This window comes from Ylistrum balloti, unplaced genomic scaffold (assembly GCF_031769215.1).
Source record: "Ylistrum balloti isolate Yb309-2 unplaced genomic scaffold, AGI_CSIRO_Ybal_v1 Utg369820, whole genome shotgun sequence".
In the NCBI taxonomy this organism is placed as follows: Eukaryota; Metazoa; Mollusca; class Bivalvia; order Pectinida; family Pectinidae; genus Ylistrum; species Ylistrum balloti.
In genome coordinates, this window is record NW_026781988.1 from 231,245 (window position 1) to 249,199 (window position 17,955).

At 37.1% G+C, this 17,955-nt stretch overlaps 3 protein-coding genes across 3 annotated transcripts; all 3 read left to right on the forward strand.

Moving 5' to 3' along the window:
• Positions 1-1,360: 1,360 nt before the first annotated feature.
• Positions 1,361-5,589, forward strand: LOC132545020 (WW domain-binding protein 11-like). The gene is made up of 3 exons (XM_060208685.1): positions 1,361-1,557; positions 3,207-3,389; positions 3,688-5,589. The coding sequence occupies exons 1-3, from the start codon at positions 1,431-1,433 to the stop codon at positions 4,107-4,109; spliced, it is 732 nt and encodes a 243-aa protein (XP_060064668.1). The 5' UTR covers positions 1,361-1,430; the 3' UTR covers positions 4,110-5,589.
• Positions 5,590-6,465: 876 nt separating this feature from the next.
• On the forward strand, positions 6,466-10,249 carry LOC132545043 (uncharacterized). Its single transcript, XM_060208712.1, has 3 exons — positions 6,466-7,534; positions 9,482-9,595; positions 10,074-10,249. The coding sequence occupies exons 1-3, from the start codon at positions 6,466-6,468 to the stop codon at positions 10,247-10,249; spliced, it is 1,359 nt and encodes a 452-aa protein (XP_060064695.1).
• Positions 10,250-12,674: 2,425 nt separating this feature from the next.
• Positions 12,675-15,707, forward strand: LOC132545015 (uncharacterized). Its single transcript, XM_060208680.1, has 3 exons — positions 12,675-12,870; positions 15,011-15,196; positions 15,472-15,707. Exons 1-3 carry the CDS (start codon positions 12,675-12,677, stop codon positions 15,705-15,707), a joined length of 618 nt encoding a protein of 205 aa, XP_060064663.1.
• Positions 15,708-17,955: the final 2,248 nt, after the last annotated feature.

The window sequence follows — 17,955 nt, forward strand, 5'->3', positions numbered from 1 at the left end:
CAGGGACCGGGGTAAGATATGAATTCGACAATGACAGGCCGTCGATCGCTAGTATAACAACTCACTACCATGCACTATGACTAGTGTCTGGAGTTTTGGTCAAACAGCAACGAAATGTTTCTGAAACAAATCCTTGACATAAGCTAATCCAATGAATTCAAAATAGCTTAAATCGACCCTCCATCCATGTGACAAGGTGCATCACTACGGAACAAACCACATAACAACTGGGATAAATTCCGCTCTTGCATTAAAACGAAGCCACTACTTTGCATTTATAACAATAAACTCACTTTCTGAAAATAACTATAATGTATATTAACTGTCTGACATAAAATTCAAATAACAGACAATAATAACGTGTTATTTTTAGAGATCTGTTCCGGGGATAAACCGAAAACTGTACAATATACGTAAGAGTAAGGTATATATCAAGGCCCGCCAAATCAACGTTATTGTCACATATAACAGACCCAAGATGACAAAATACCCAGAAATACCAGTGTTGTTACCTTAAACTGTGATATATGTGGTGAATAACATTGATATGAGGAAGTGAACAGTGTAAGCTTTTGGTCTGCTTAGTTTACTTCTGTGAAAAGTTTTCGCCGTATCCTCCGATAATGGATCAGAAAATTCCAATCCAAATCCCACCTTTTTCAATTCATGGATTTTAACTGCCGTGTTTTAAGCGATATTTAAACAATCTGATTACTGACTGACCAACGAGAAAGTCACCTAAAAACACAGTCATAGGTAACATAGATACTGTATAACAGTCACAAAAAAGCATGTAAAATACAAAAAAGAACATCACATGAACGACGTCACAAACAAGTTTTAAATATGAATATTAAAATGTCATAAATTTTGTATGGCAGTAGTTCGATGTACGCGTACAATGATTTGAATGAACTCTCTTGATGTAAAATACAAACTAGAATAAAGAAATCTATTCTTTAACAGTAAATATATTACAATTTTACTTTAATGTTGAATCGCCCATGCTCATCATTCTAACGTAGTATCGCCATTCATCATAGGCTTTTGGCATTCATTCCCAACCCATCAACCCATTTGTATCTAGTATATATTACCATTGGAAAGGAAACGGGCATGTGCAAGTCTAAGAAAAGTTCATGTCATGTAATGACAATGTATTATTATATAAACTATACGAATTTATCTTGTAGCTGTAAAGATGAATTGGCAGGTACGCCCCGGGTAACAGTTTGTGGTGTGTGTATATATACACACATATATGTTTATGTAGAGCCAGGCCCTGTACACATAAGCACACTAACATACTTATCGCATGATGCTACGGTAAACACGCTTTCTCATTCTCACACGTACAAACGACCGCCATACCAAGCACGTCGTGTCAGATGTGGTGTTTTCAAACAGAGTAACCCGACCCCTCGGGATACATGGGTGTCGGTAGTGGTGATGGGACCCTCCGGGCCCGGGGTAAGAACAAAAGGATGTACATTCCTGCCCTGCCCATGCCTCTGGCGACACTATGCTGTGTGCTGAATTTCATATTTCCTGGATTGGGTATGTAAGATTTGACAAATACATGTCTATAACGATATAACTAGGTAAATATGATATTTATTTTTAGATACGTAGAAAATCGTTAAAAACACCAACGCCCTGTGTACCACTCATTCATTCACATATGGTTACTGGTACTGTAAATAGACACTGATCTTCTCTGGGCACTGTTTAACCAGCTTCCATTCGCTTAAATTACCTATTATTGACCCTGCATTGTAAAATGTGTTCCCTTATGGAATACCCTAACAAACGCCAGGCAGAAAACAGGTCTTAAGAAACAAGAAGTTCACCATATTGATAAACAACACTTACTTCCTGTAACAAATGGGTAATATAGTTAGAGTGACCTCCCTTTATTTACGGCTGAACTTCATCATTGAACGTGTGATGGGTTTTTGTAACGATTATACATAATTCATAGAAAATGTGAAACACATACTGCATACGTCACTTTACAGTGTAATACAGGTTATCTGTCGGACGACATTTAACCTACACTTACAGAATAAATACGAATGAATAGATACTTTGTTTCCCCTGTAAAAGACGACGCTTGTGTAATGTATATTATTTGGGTGATTTTTAGTGTAGTGGTGCAGGGCTTGATGATATGGAGATATTTGAATTTTTGCCATTTTATCATAATTATTCATTAATATACTGACCACATCATTGTCAACTTTGTTTTTCTTGACACATGTTTTGCATTCCACACAAATACTAACACACAATATGTTAAATAGTTGGAGAAAACTACATAGTAATAAGATTTCTAAATTTTCACTTCATTATGAGAAACGTTACGATAGCACAGTGATAAGCTCTCCGCTCTTGACGCCAAAGGTACCTTGATCGAGACATCAATTGCCATCATCTTTTTTTTCTAACCGAAAAAGGAAATTACTTTATATTAAAACTTTCACCATATTTTTTCTATCTTGTTTCGTTAGTGACCATTAGATAAGTAATGAAACAATTAAATCGTTGATTATTTAAGATGTGACATTTAATCTGAACATAAATCTTTTAAGTGTCACGTGGTTTCCAATCACTAGAACTTCAGTGTATCTCTTACGCATGCGAAATTCTTTTTCTCATCAACAACAAAAAAGTGATATGCCATAGATTTTTCTATGAGGAACTCTTCTTCTCTGAATGCATTTAAATCAATTATCAGTAAGACAGAAATAATACATGACCAATGCTTTTAAGTATGAGATTTACGTAATTCAAACATACTTCATATCCGTGTGAGAAATCCTACCAGATCTCTTGATTACGAACCTTTTACAGCAAAACAGCTGAATGAAGATTCGGCAACCCATGTGGAGACTTTAATTACTGTTTTTATGTTTATCCCCTATACATTCAAAAACCGAAATCTATTGATAAGACAGTTGCAGCCTCTCTTTGAGAATCTATTTTAGGTTTTGAATGGTTTACGTGTTACATGTACGCTAGTTTACGTACACCTTTCAGCTTGTTTTTTTAGGAATGTTTCAGAACTCAATTAGATTGTAAAAGCAGCCTTTGGTAAAGAGGCATTTTTAAGTAAGAACATATCAAGTTTAGCGAGTATAGTAACAAGTACAGACAGTCCGAGTACAACTATTTTAACCAATCAAGTGCTACCTTCGTCAATACAGGAACCATTGTGGCGGGAGTGTCCGTGTGTTGCTGCTCTCGGAACGAGGATATGGGATGCGGGGAGCAGTGTGGGAGCTGTACCATTAGTATTCTTATCGGGCTCCTTCAGCTTATTCTTACAGCCCTCATCATTGGCTGGGTCTGGTCATGTGTTTGGGGCGTCATGATGATAGGCATGTCGTGTAAGTATCAGAAAATATCTACTTTGCTAGCTTTGGATAGCAAATGAGATTTCTTATTATAGATATTGATTGAAATCATTTTCAAATTTCATATGTACGGTAAATTCCTCTTGGTCCCTAGTTTCCATCCTGACTGATCAGAAAAACAAAATGGCCGACAAACGGCCATCTTGAATTTCGACAGTTCTGGTTTGTTATGACTATTTCAAGGGAAATACTGAATGGACCGCTCTCAAATTTCATATGTAGTTTAATTATATGCTTTTATTTAGTACATATGTACTTATTTTCATTTCAGCTGAATATTACCACGACAACCCAGCACATGGCGAAACAGCGTCGTATCCCGTCAACCCACAGCAACAGGTAATCCATGGAAATCAATATGGAATGCCGGGACAGCAAGGTGTTGCCCCTAATCAGACGTACCCTTACCAACAAGTACCTGGCGGTTACCCACCAGGGAGTCAACAAGCACCCTACAGTCAGCCTCAGCCGTACCAAACACCGGCTCAGCCTTATCAACCGCCCGTTCAACCATATCAACCGCCCGTTCAACCCTACCAGCCGCAGCCAGGGCCACACATGGGAGGATATCCTCCTCCTGAGCCTAACCCAAAGATGCCCCCTCCAGCCCCTCCACAAGTTCCTCCCTACTCTGAAAATAGGATGGAGCCCTCAGCTCCTATGGAACCGCCTCCCCCTTATTCACCAACATGAAAGACATAATATGAGACCTTTTTGGTTTAAAATTAAAAATAAATACATTCCTATGCAAAAACTGCCAAATATTGCACAAAATGCTTATCTTAGAACTTTTCGATTCTCGTGTAATTCAGTTCAGTAGAGTGTGACATTTTCATTCAGTGTATGACGTCATTGTCAAGGAACGATGACGTCATTGTCATGGAACGATTCTGTTGGCTGTCTTTTGAATGTTCACAGCATCATCAAAACATCGCAACACAAACGTACAGACACTGTATGTATTTCAGGCACATCGTCTCTTGGAAACACTAAACGATGTCAACAAGCTGGCGTATTCTCAATATATTTGTTCTTTAATCACCGCTAGGGGGAGCTAACGTATATCCACTGGTTGGCTGGGTTGTCAATATATTTATACTCTAATCACCGCTAGGGGGAGTTTAAGTATGTCCACTAGTTGGCTGGGGAGTAAATATATTGGTATTTTTATCACCGCTAGGGGGAGCTTATATATGTTTACCAGTTGGCTGTGTTGTGTATGTATTTGTACTTTTTATCACCGCTAGGTGAATCTTTAATATGTCAACCTGTTAAATGTGTTGTCAGTATATTTGAACTTTTATCACTGCAAGGGGGAGGCTAAACTTTGTCCGCCAGTAGACATGTTCTCAATACAATGTATATTGTTACTTTTATTACCGTTAGGGGGAGCTTAACTATGTTCACCAGTTGGTTGTGTTGTCTATATATTGGTACTTTTTATCACCGCAAAATGGGAGGGGATGGGTGTGGGCGGGGGTGGCTTCAAAGTTTCTTTGCCGATAAAGAATAACTTTAATTATTTGAATGGCGGGAATTTGTGGAGTGAGAAAATATTGGACCAGTTGTTTATCGCCCCTGAACAAGCGAACGTTTTTCAATGTAATAGTAAGACTTTTCAATGCATTTCATATATACATTTTAAGTGAATATCTTTGATTTTGTTTTAAAATATTTATTTGAATCTCTGTACATATATTTAATTTTTCCCAGTAGAAAGACGATTGCGACACGACTTCGTTAAATCGTTACAAGACTTATTATAAAAACCCTGTATATTAATTTTTAGAATTTACTAAATTGGAAACGACTTCTGAATCTAATAAATGTGTTATGTACGAAACGTTGAACGGAAAACGGAAAGCAAATGAATATAAAAGAGAGAGTGGAAAAAATGAGAATTTCTTGAGAGAGGGACAACAGGTATGAAAGTTCAAAAGCAAAATGAGCTAGAAAGACGAACAGGATCTTTGTTTTAATGCTGAAATTATACGGTTGTGGGTGTAACCTGTTATGTTAGGCTTTTATGGTCGGCCTTGTCTATGACTACCAGCCGACATTTGTAAACATTATAACATGATTAACAAACAAAAGTATTATTGTTATTGTTTGTGTATTTATACTGTAGTACTACGTTCTTGTGGTATAATAAAAAACAATTTATCAAGTTTAACTTTAATTAATCATTATTATTTACATATGTGTGTGTACATATACAATACATCATCATCATGATCATCATCATCATCGTCGTCGTCGTCGTCATCATCATCATCGTCGTCGTCAGGATTATACAAGACACGGTGTAGAACAATATTATCACAGATAACTCATTGAAAAATTGCCAGCAATTAACATATAAAATCACAGCATTTGACAGGTACTTCAATGTCTCTCCAATATATTTCCGTAACCTACTAAATACTTCTGAGTTACGTGTATTCAGTGTATCAGACCGATGGCTGATACATGTACCAATGATGGATTTTAACCATTTTTTCTTAATTCTGAGTTTTCAGAAAATGAAGATAACGAGCGAAATTCGTCTTCAGTTTCATTTTTGTCACAGTTTAAATTTGTAAAATTTGGGAAAAAAAGGAAAAGTCGGTTTCTTCCCGCGACGTTGAGAAGACAGTCGACAAGAATGATAAAAATGTTTATGAATACTAATATGTGCTTTGTTCAAAGCAACACTGGTAACTACAAACTACCAAAAATAAAGTATTTCATTACAATTTATAACTGTGGGGCGCTTTGGGGATAAAAACGAATCTATCTTTGTATCGCTTTAACTTCAAAATACACATTCTCGTTGATCTTGAAATCGACTTTTGAAAAGCAGAAAAATATAACATTAAGGAAATGTATATGAACAGTACAAACCAAATTGAACGAACGACATCCTGCGTACCGATAGAGAAGTTCACATCAAATTCTTTGCGAGTATTCCTTTCCCTGGCGTTCCCTGACGATATCTTACGGGAAGGTGATAAGATAGGCCTCCTATCTCCAGGTCGCTATCGTCAAAGTCACAACGAACTTTTCCCAAATGGCGTCTGTTCTTTATAATATAGTGTTTGTGTGTATCGCTATTTACACGAACGCTGAAGCTGGTATACAGGAACGGTTTCTTTTCCATAATGTTTTTCCGGACCGGGTTAATCCTAATTCTCTTCAGAAACTTTGGTGGATCCGAAAGATGTCTCCCGACCTGTATTTGACAGGACGAATGACGGACAGACAGATTAAGTATGCGTCCGAGGGCGGTTTCAGAAGTATAATTACGCTTTTCCGGTTCGATTCTCCTGGAGAGTTGGGCTTGGACAAATTCTTGACGACAGATGGGGCAAGATTAATAACCAATGGTCTTAATATGGAATTCCGAGCCATTTTAGATTCCGAAGAAGGCTGGTACAAAGTAAGTACAGTCGAGAAACTGACCATTGCCATCACGGAAATGCCGAAACCCATTCTGCTACATTGCCATCGCGCCCACACTATCACATTTGCTACTTTGATGTATTTAGCAAACCAAACAAGATTAGATCCTAGCTTCCGTCCAAAAATTACAAGTGATGTCTTTTACAAAGCAACAGCATCCCTTGGTTTAGACTTCACGGCATATAACACTTCACACGTCGTGTCAAAAATCACCGGAAGTCCTGTACCGCCAGTGTTTCCGAGAACCACAGCGAACCCTGTAGAATGGTCAGACTATTGGTTGGTGCATTTCATTTACAGGAACTGGTTTGTTGGAGGGCAAATACACTCCACGCATCTCCCAGCTATTGCAAGTACCGGCTTCAAACATATTGTCAACCTGCGTTTAGGGATATTAACCCATAACCAACCGTCACAAGAAAGCGTCACACTGCTGAACATTGTTGACGGAACTCCAACATACGGAAATGTTACGATCGGACCTCGCCAGTCACCGGAAACGCTATCACACACTCGGATAGACCTTGACAAAATGGTAACTTATATATCCGCTACATCGCCTGTGAATTACGAACAAAGGAATTCCCTGGAGTTTGGTGATGGTGTTGGATACAACGAAGGACTCGAACGACAAGCGGTAGAGAAGGCAGGGTTAGCATACCATCACCTCCCTCTGGGTAAGTGGTATACACTTAACATACCATCACCTCCCTCTGGGTAAGTGGTAAACACTTAGCATACCATCACCTCCCTCTGGGTAAGTGGTAAACACTTAGCATACCATCACCTCCCTCTTTGTAAGCGGTATACACTTAACATACCATCACCTCCCTCTGTGTAAGTGGTAAACACTAAACATACCACCACCTCCCTCTGTGTAAGTGGTATACACTTAACATACCATCACCTCCCTCTGGGTAAGTGGTAAACACTAAACATACCATCACCTCCCTCTATGTAAGTGGTATACACTTAACATACCATCACCTCCCTCTGGGTAAGTGGTATACAATAACCATACCATCACCTCCCTCTGTGTGAGTGGTTAACACTTAACATACCATCACCTCCCTCTGTGTAAGTGGTATACACTGAACATACCATCACCTCCCTCTGTGTTAATGGTATACACTTAACATACCATCACCTCCCTCTGGGTAAGTGGTATACAATAACCATACCATCACCTCCCTCTGTGTGAGTGGTTAACACTTAACATACCATCACCTCCCTCTGTGTAAGTGGTATACACTGCCATCACCTCCCTCTGTGTTAATGGTATACACTTAACATACCATCACCTTCCTCTGGGTAAGTGGTATACAATAACCATACCATCACCTCCCTCTGTGTGAGTGGTTAACACTTAACATGCCATCACCTCCCTCTGTGTTAGTGGTATACACTTAACATACCATCACCTCCCTCTGTGTCAGTGGTATACACTTAACATACCATCACCTCCTTCTGTGTTAGTGGTAAACACTTAACATACCATCACCTCCCTCTGTGTAAGTGGTATACACTTAACATACCATCATCTCCCTCTGTGTAAGTGGTATACACTAAGCATACCATCACTTTAATCTGTATAAGTGGTATACACTTAACATACCATCACCTCCCTCTGTGTAAGTGGTATACACTTAACATACCATCACCTTCCTCTGTGTCAGTGGTATACACTTAACATACCATCACCTCCCTCTGTGTAAGTGGTATACACTTAACATACCATCACCTCCCTCTGTGTAAGTGGTATACACTTAACATACCATCACCTCCCGCTGTGTAAGTGGTAAACACTAAACATACCATCACCTCCCTCTGTGTCAGTGGTAAACACTAAACATACCATCACCTCCCTTTGTGTAAGTGGTATACACTTAACATACCATCACCTCCCTCTGTGTAAGTGGTAAACACTAAACATACCAGCACCTCTCTCTGTGTCAGTGGTAAACACTAAACATACCATCACCATCCTCTGTGTCAGTGGTAAACACTAAACATACCCTCACTTCCCTTTGGTTTAGTGGTACAAGACGTGTCGTACCAGTGTTCTTGATAGACAGTGATGAAATCCATAAACATGACAAAAGAGATATTTTGCACAAGTTTGAACATTTCTGTCCGTTAAGTACCCTTTGAACATTTTCCAGTTACTGATAAAATTATTGTTAGGATCTGAACATCTTTCTTAAGGTCAATACCCATGATCAATAAATAAAATGAGACTTTCTGAACTCAAGTGACAAACCGGATCATAGATTTTAAGTATTGGTTACGTACAAAATCTGTTTCATGTCCACATACAATTTCTGGTGAGGTCTTTATTCCACGGCCTCGTTTATGGTAATTGTTGCCGATTTTAAAACATACACAACTATCTCACGCTGTTTGGCTGATAAAACGCAGTCCTTTCGCACTCAATCACGGTCGAGTGCATTTCTACAAATTACAGTTGTAAATATCACATGTTCGTTCATATGGTAAATTGAATTTCTTTATGTGCATAAATAGATCCTTCAGTGATCTATTTATTTATTCTATGAAAAAAATTATAATAAATGACATCCTACCTCTGTAGAATATCCCTTTAAGTAATACATCATTTCTTTCAGACGAGAATCGACCATATAGTAGTGAAATGTTTTCGGAGTACAAAGACAGACTTCTGGAGATCGGAAAGACTAGTGAACCAGTGATCGTGCACTGTTCGGACACTAGACGTGCGGGTAACGTATATTACTGAGTACTGATTAGTCCGGAACAGGTACATGTATACAGGTGTACAGTATGTATTAAGTTATCCGGAACAGACATACATGTACATACAATATGTAAACGTTTGTCCGGAACATGCATACATTCATTATTCTGGAACATACGTTGGTCTAGTATATATTTGTCCGAAACAAGCATACAGTGATATCGTAATACTGATTAGTCAGGAAAAAACCTGTAATGGTTTGATAGAACCGCCATTTTTGTTATAATGGTACGCATTAGTCAAGATGTTTTGGTGTTGTTTCTAAGCAAAACTTGAAGGAAAACTCGGTTATATATACATTAACTATCTTAATTTCCCAAACAAGTGTGCAGATGAACTGGTAATGTGTATCTGATTTGATACCGATCTCTCTTACTGACCAAAACATATTCAGTCTCTCCTGGTCACTACTGACGGCGGAAATGTTACTTCTTATCTTCCAGTTTATATCACGGTCCTTGCTGCTGCGCTTCAGGAAGGTCAAGACTTATCTTGGGCATTGGCCAAACTGGACGAGATAGGGTTTCCAGTCGGACCAGTGGTCAAACCGGACGTGTATCGTATGTACGTCGCGTGGCTGGTTGATTCTAATAATAGCAACGAAACTGGCCGGAAATGAAATCCAACATGCACAGAGAACGAGGCTGTTCTGTTTTGAATATGTCAACTGTAAACAAACTTTACTTTGTGTGTATATTGTTTTTGTGATTAATCTATAAACTGCTACCTGTCTCAGTAATGTTCTTGTGATCCGTAGACCTTTTTTTTTTTTTTTTAAAAAAGGGCAAATATATGCATCGAGAAGGAACAGACTGTGATAGCAAAACAACACACAGAGAGACCCAAATATAAATTTTCTGATTTTTTTTTTCGTCCCGAGACTCATGTCAAACTATAAATCTATACCTCATTGGATTTTTCCTGACTCACACAAAAAAAATTGACTCGGCCAATTTGGTCCAGCGCTGAGAACTCAACATATGACCGCCTAATTGTAGAGTTTACTACTCTAAATTCTACCACGAAAATTTGACATACCCATGAATAGTAACTTCAGGCGATACAAGAAAGTTAAGTGTGAATTTTCCGCATTTTTGACTCAAATGCCGTGGATATTTCATACGACGTATTCTATGAATACAGAAATTACACGTGTTGAAAGTAACAACCATCTCATAGTCGTGTGGTTTGAATTTCAATAAGTGTCATTCTGACTTTTCTGATGCGATCCTACTGTTATTTATTTAAATAAGACAGGTAATGAAAGGGTCACTCTTTATAGCATGCAGGTTGAAAACAAAGACGAAAAGACGATAAGAGGACAGTTTATACACTCCTCGTGGAACCTGAAAAAAAATGTGTTGTCGGATTTTTTGAAAATCTGAGGACAGTAAGGAACTTTAACCGTGTTCTAAAAGTACTTACCCATATACAGATTTTTTTAAACTTCTGGGTTTTATTCACAACAAATACATTAATCGCGTGAAATTCGTCTGGGGATCCGCTGTTTTGACACACTGTATGGTTTGTGATTATCATATTTATATATACAATTAGCAAGGCTGTTTTAATGACACTTAAACATCTGCCTTAAAGTAGCCAATTCGTGTGGAAGATTTACAGACACTGACCGCGAAATGAAGTTCACACGAAAATGCATTAATTTGCAGTAATATTTACTCTCCCTTCTATGGTGTGATTCTCATTTTCGAGGTCGTGAATTTTGCTTTGTCAGCAATGTCTCCCACAGAAAGTTTTTCATTGTCATGTTTCTTTACTTTTGATAGTCAAATTTAGTATGTAATATTCGCTGCAGATTCGTGTCCTATCTAAATTCATTCGACAATTCATACTTGAAGGTAACACATCTGCGAAAAGAATGACCACCGCCTTCCTTTGGCACTAAACCGTATTGAACTTTCCTTATCTTTTTATGCGTATTATGGAGAAACAATTAAAAGATATTTAAGATTAGTAAGTCAACTTTAATCATAAGATAATTGAAATAATTAGATATGAACGAAGATTAATTGGAAATTATTCGTTAAGGTTGATATTGATAAAATAGATTATACAATATATTTAGCTTTATATTGTCCGACTTGTGACTAACAATCCTTAAAGTAAAGACACATACACCCTGCAGGGGTATTAATGTTAACCATAAACCTCAGACCCAATAACCCGTAAACATACACAATGAAGTTTAAAGTTTTGTTTTGAAGTGTTTACCAGTTGCCAGGGGAAGTAAACCGTTTTCTGTTATACACCTTACCACTCTAACGAAATAGGCCATCGGATCGACATATCGATGTATTCATTTCTAAATACACATGTATACAAGTACTTATTTAATATGTATTGTAGAATAATTAAATGTATTCATTTAATTAAATATGTGTAATTAATAAAAAAGAAAACTAACATTTTTTTACATAATCTAGACAGGAACTTTATAAAAAAAATTTACAGAAATTTGTGTGGTACTTATTTCTTCAATGATTTAAATGGTCAGAGATGTTTTGCACACGAACAGGTATATTGATAGGTAAACACTACACACATCTGTATACACATACAATTATGTGCGTAGTGTACGATTTTAGAACAGGGAATATCTTTACCGAGTTAAACAACACATAACAAGGCCAATTACTATTAAGTATTTAAAAACCTCACTGTTGTATCAAACTGAATGTTTGACCAGTACGAAAACTGACCCATCTAAGGTCAATTTGAGATCGATGTGGGTGTCATTGGATATGCATGTAGAACATCGACAGAAACTAGACCTGGATCACATGTTGGAATAAAAACACACCCATGGACCTCGAAGAACAGTGCAACAATTGGTAAAGTGTATTCAAATTTAGAATAATCTTACCTATCAACAAACACATGTAATTTGGATTTTTTAAAATATGAGGTCGTGTGCATAATGGCATAGTTATGGAATCGATCTCACACACGAGACGCCACGTTCAGAGAAACCCGTACACCTGGTTGTATGTTACTTTTATTTTGAACAAGACACTACTGTGAATATGCCAGCCGGAAGTTTGATACCAGATGGATCGACAAGGACCGGAAGTGTTCATAATGAAAGGACGCTTCGACATGGCGGCCGACCTGGTCACGTCGCTGCAGATACAAACCCAACACATACTATGGCGATGGCTGCCCTTCCAAAACCTGTGGCTATCGTCTGCTGCGTATCAAATTTTGCATTCCCTGGTCTTGGTAAGAGTGTGTCCTCTCATGACAATTTGTATCCCCTTCTGTCAATACAATACTACGTTAGTTTTATCCATATTCCTTGTTCACATTTCAAGGTGAAGGTCACAAAACCTTGTCTAATGTCAAGCTGTTGTAAGTACGTGTCTGTCATGGTCAGTTGGGTTACTGTTACTGCATGTGTCTCTCAAAGTGAGGTAAAATTGTTGTTGTGAACTGCGTCGATTAAGGTCAGCAGTATTGATTCAAGATTAAATAGAAAATACATTTACAGATCACGTGCAAAATAATTTTATCTACTAGATTTGCCTATAAGTATGATAATTTTATCTACTAGATTTGCCTATAAATATGATAATTTTGCATATATGCCACTAGCGTGATATACCCTGGTGCGTATTGTACAATGACATTACGTCATAAATTGAAAATGGCGCAACCAAATGGCTGCCAACGTTTGAGTATCGTCTGTGATAAAAAGTATCTTAGATTTGTCTTCAAACGCTGATTTTATTTACTGTTTACTCTATAACAAACTACTTTTCTGCTAAGATAGTAAAATTGATCCTTAAATCGCATATTCAATTTCCAACAAATCTGTGAAATATGCACATAATAGCAAAACCTGTTGCAAAGTCTGACGGGAATACATACGGTCGAGCGGTTCCAGCCGCATCAACTGATTCAAGCTGATGAAGTTTGTATAGAAGTGTTTGGGAATTAAATACGCCAATTAGTTTGAATTAGATATGATTCTGAAATATTGTACTTTAATTATTTTGATCTACATTTTTAAAAAAATCATCTATATATGAAAAATCTATTAATAGATGTTTTCAACCTAACCATGCTAAACAAGTAGAGCTATACTATACTAGGATATGTAACATTGTAAATAACATGTCAAAAAATGTCAGCTTAATCTTGCAGGCGTCAGTCATGGTGAAATAACACACAAACATATTTGTTAAATGCATTGAACCGTAACGAACAAAACATCTCAGGTTAGAGAAGACGATGTTTAATTTTACCAAGGTAGAAGTGGTGTATGTAATACCTTACGCTAAGTAATGACTAGGGTTACGTTCTTCAAACCCGATATCCTATAAACAGCCCCAGTTATTGGAACGTACATATCACATCATAATTAAATTATAGTAAAATCAAAGCATATCCATACAACATGTGTGATATACGTATATTGGTGTGAAATCGAACATATTGAACTAACCGTGCACCCTGTTAAAATACCAAAAAATTGATTTCTGTGTTTGCATAAACCTTATGATTTGTGTTATCTGGAAGATACACCTTGCCCTTGAAAAATTGATTTCTGTGTTTTCACTGGAAATAGATTACGTTGAAATGTTGGTACCAAAAGGACATAACTGTAAGTAATATAAACCGAGGTAATCGAAGATACCGAAATTTAATTGAAAAAAAAGAAATTCTGCATACAATGTGAAGAAACAAGAGTCCCAATTGGCCCGCAGCTATCACCTTGTAAATATAAGGTAAAAATGGCCAAATTTGAAAACAAATAATCACATTTGCATAATTTATGCATATTTTGAATGGTTACCATGGCTATCAAATAAAAAAGACCCCTATCACCTTGAATTTAGGTCAAGACCATTTCTTTTAACAAACTTTGCCTTTGGCTTCGTCCTAGTAACATACCAGTCAAATATCATCCCTCTAGACATTTGAGTTCAGGAGGAGTCGTTTCATTTATATGTGTTAACAAATTTGACCCATGTGACCTTGGATAAAAGCCAAGGTCATTTCTGTTTGCAAACTTTGTCTGGCTTCATACTAGGAACATACTACCCAAATGTCAAAATATTTTGGTCCATTGGTTATTGAGAAGTTGTTTAAAGAAAAAAAGTTGACGCCAGACGCCGGATGCCGCACCACATCATATGTTCAGTTGGTCCTTCGGGCCAGGTGAGCTAATAAATTATACTCTCTGTTTTCTTATTGCTTGACAAACTTTACCTACACGTCGAGTTTACAGCCGAAGGTAATCACAATTTCTATTTAGTTCAAACATTATTTTCTCTCCATATTCAACAATATCACACATACACATACTGAGATGAGAGAACAAGCTTACAGCTTGTATACCATCTGCTTGATTTTACAGGAACCATGCTTACCGGATTTGCATTGTGCTGCTGTGATCGTCATGACGTTCGGAATTGCTCGGACGTGTGCGCTAGCTGTACAGCCAACGTTGTGATAGGATTGTTACAAATTCTCCTCACCCCTATATTCCTCGTCGGCTGGTTATGGAGCTGTACATGGGGAATCCTCTTCCTTCGCACTGCAGGTTAGTTTTCATTTCCATACCCGTGTCTATTTGATGTCACGCATTGACTTGTCATCAAGACAATATAATGTCTCCAACAAAAGGAGGACACAATTATGTAAATATGTACCGTTTCTCAATCATCCATATCGTTTCCCGCTTTACATTTTAATTTGAAAAATATCTCCAACTTCTAAAAAATTACCTGATCAACGTATTGGGCTTATGCTGGATTCGTTTTTAATTTGTCGATTTTTTTTTATTATTAATTTAACAAAACTATTTTCATGTTTTAGATGAGTATGACAATCAACACAGACATGACAGTATACCAGCATCTAATGACGTCATCCAACAAACGATCGTTAACATCGAGGCACTGGACCACAGTCAACTTCACAGAACGGTAAATCAATATGACGCCGATAAATATGACCCGCCCCCTCGGTATGAAATGCTCATCCAGGACTTTGATGAAGACGACGATTTGGAGCCGTCTGCAGAGGACAATGAACCTCCTCCCCCGTACTGACCCTCAGTAATCGGCAATATCTACTCACTTTAATAATGATCAGCCAATGAAATCGGTGCATTTTGAAGAATGTCTCGGTTTTGAATGGAAATTGAAAAGTTCTTTTTCAATAGGGTTTCTCAATAATGAAAAATTCAAAATGAAAGCAGAACTGTCAATTCATTTTGACACCAACGAATTTCGAAGTGGCGACGGCTAGCTACATCGTTTATATATTCACAATTTTTAACATATTATTTTAATATCAAACCAGCATATTTGTCATTCAATCTAGTGATGAAACTGTTGACTGTGACTTTAATAAGATTGACAACGACAACTCTTCTTTGTCTTATCACTTCAAAGGTGCGTTACGATCTTATCGTTCACAACGCTCGATAGAACAACGGGAGTTATCTCCCTTCGTTTCAAAATGCCTTCTGGTTTCTTGTATTAGGAGGTCTTCATGAAAACGTGAGATTTTGAAGAATACATATTGGACAGCGGCCTTCACATGCTTTAGTTGGTTATGTTTGGTTACCGAAATGCTATAAGTATCGTAGGCTTGCGAAATGTTCATACAATGGAAAACATTTATGGTATTGGAGTCCAAATCTGTGGGATTTCTGGACCCAGAATATTAACTGCAGAATAGAGAGGTATTCGTAATCAGACATTTTATTTAAACCGCAATTTCTTTTCAGTGCTTGTTTCGGGTGCCATTTGAGAAGAACCCATTATTTCCATAAGAGGAAGAGCAATTTCGCAGGTGTGAGGGTAATGTCACAAGCCACCATTTGTTCAGTGTAAATAGTCTAAAAGACGTGTTTTTAGAATAACACATTCACATTTTTACTTCACAAAACTAGTTCTACTGTATCAGGGATGTGGAAAAAATAGTTTCTTAAATTGTTGGTATATAATTAATTTAATTTCAATGAAACACACAACTCCTGTGTTAACTTGGGTCTATTTGACGATGCTCAATTCTAAAATGGAGAATTTTAAAGGCTCTGGTTAGCTCATTCATTGTTTATGAGCGGCGTGAATGATTAACTTGAATCAGATCCTGGTGTTACGGGTACATTATTTGTAAATATTTATCTCTTTTATGTTTATATAAATTTGCCGTATCAATGCAATTCCGACATCTTGTAGTATAAAATAAATAAATAAATAAATAGACAATGGCTTTTAGTTACAAAAATCCGTGTTTGTGGTAAATGATTTTTATACAAACTCTCACAAGTGTATACACAAGGACCAAAACATTGTTTCCTCTATTTCATCACGTGGGCCGTACAATCTGTATTAGGTTGACTTTCTTGTGTAAACAGAGATATGACAAAATTCCAATATTTTAGGAAAACGTGACGGTGATTTTAAAACAAAAGGCAGATTTTTGTTTATTATCACGTGTTTTCATCTATAGACGATAAAGTTTTGTTAAAAAATAGTTATTTTGTTTAAAATGTCACTTAAGCTTATTTTTTCTAAAAAGAGAATCTTATACTATCCATTCCTCTGCCATACATTCACATGCTTACAGACTCTGTGTAGCTTTTGATTATTTAGTCATCCAGATTGCATTCATATTGACAAAGAATACAATCTGATAACCATGCGATAGTTATATTCTTATTTCTGATATCATTTTAAACAAGGGGTCCAAGGGGCCCGAATCACCTGCTCTTAAGTTATTGTCGGTTCATTAAGTCATTTTCTGCAAATCTCAAAGCCCATTTCCCAAGCTACCATACAAATATAATGCCAGATATCAATTGTTGGAGATGATAGTAATACATTTGGCCCTTGTCACCCTAAAAGTATGTCAAGGACATTGATTTGAACAAATTTGGTCGCAATTGACCCCAGGATATTACTGACCTTACATCAGCGCCCTGTGCCTTTTCATTGTGGAAAAGTTGTTTAAAATTTAACATATTTGACCCCTGTGACCTTGAAGGTCTGTCAATATAATTTAATTCATTCAAACTTGGCACCCCTTCATTTCAGCGTAGTCTCTGTTTATACCAGCATACTACAGACCGAATATCATTTCTATGAACTTTCTAGTAAGTGAGGAAAATCACATAATACATTTGAACCCTGTGAAAATATGCTATTTCACAATTTTAATGAACTTAGTAGCACTTTATCTCAGCTTATTACAGGACAAATATCAGCACATGTGTCGTAATGATTTCGGTAATAGAGAAGTTATTAAAACGAAAAATTAACGACGGACGGACGGACAGACAACGAAGGC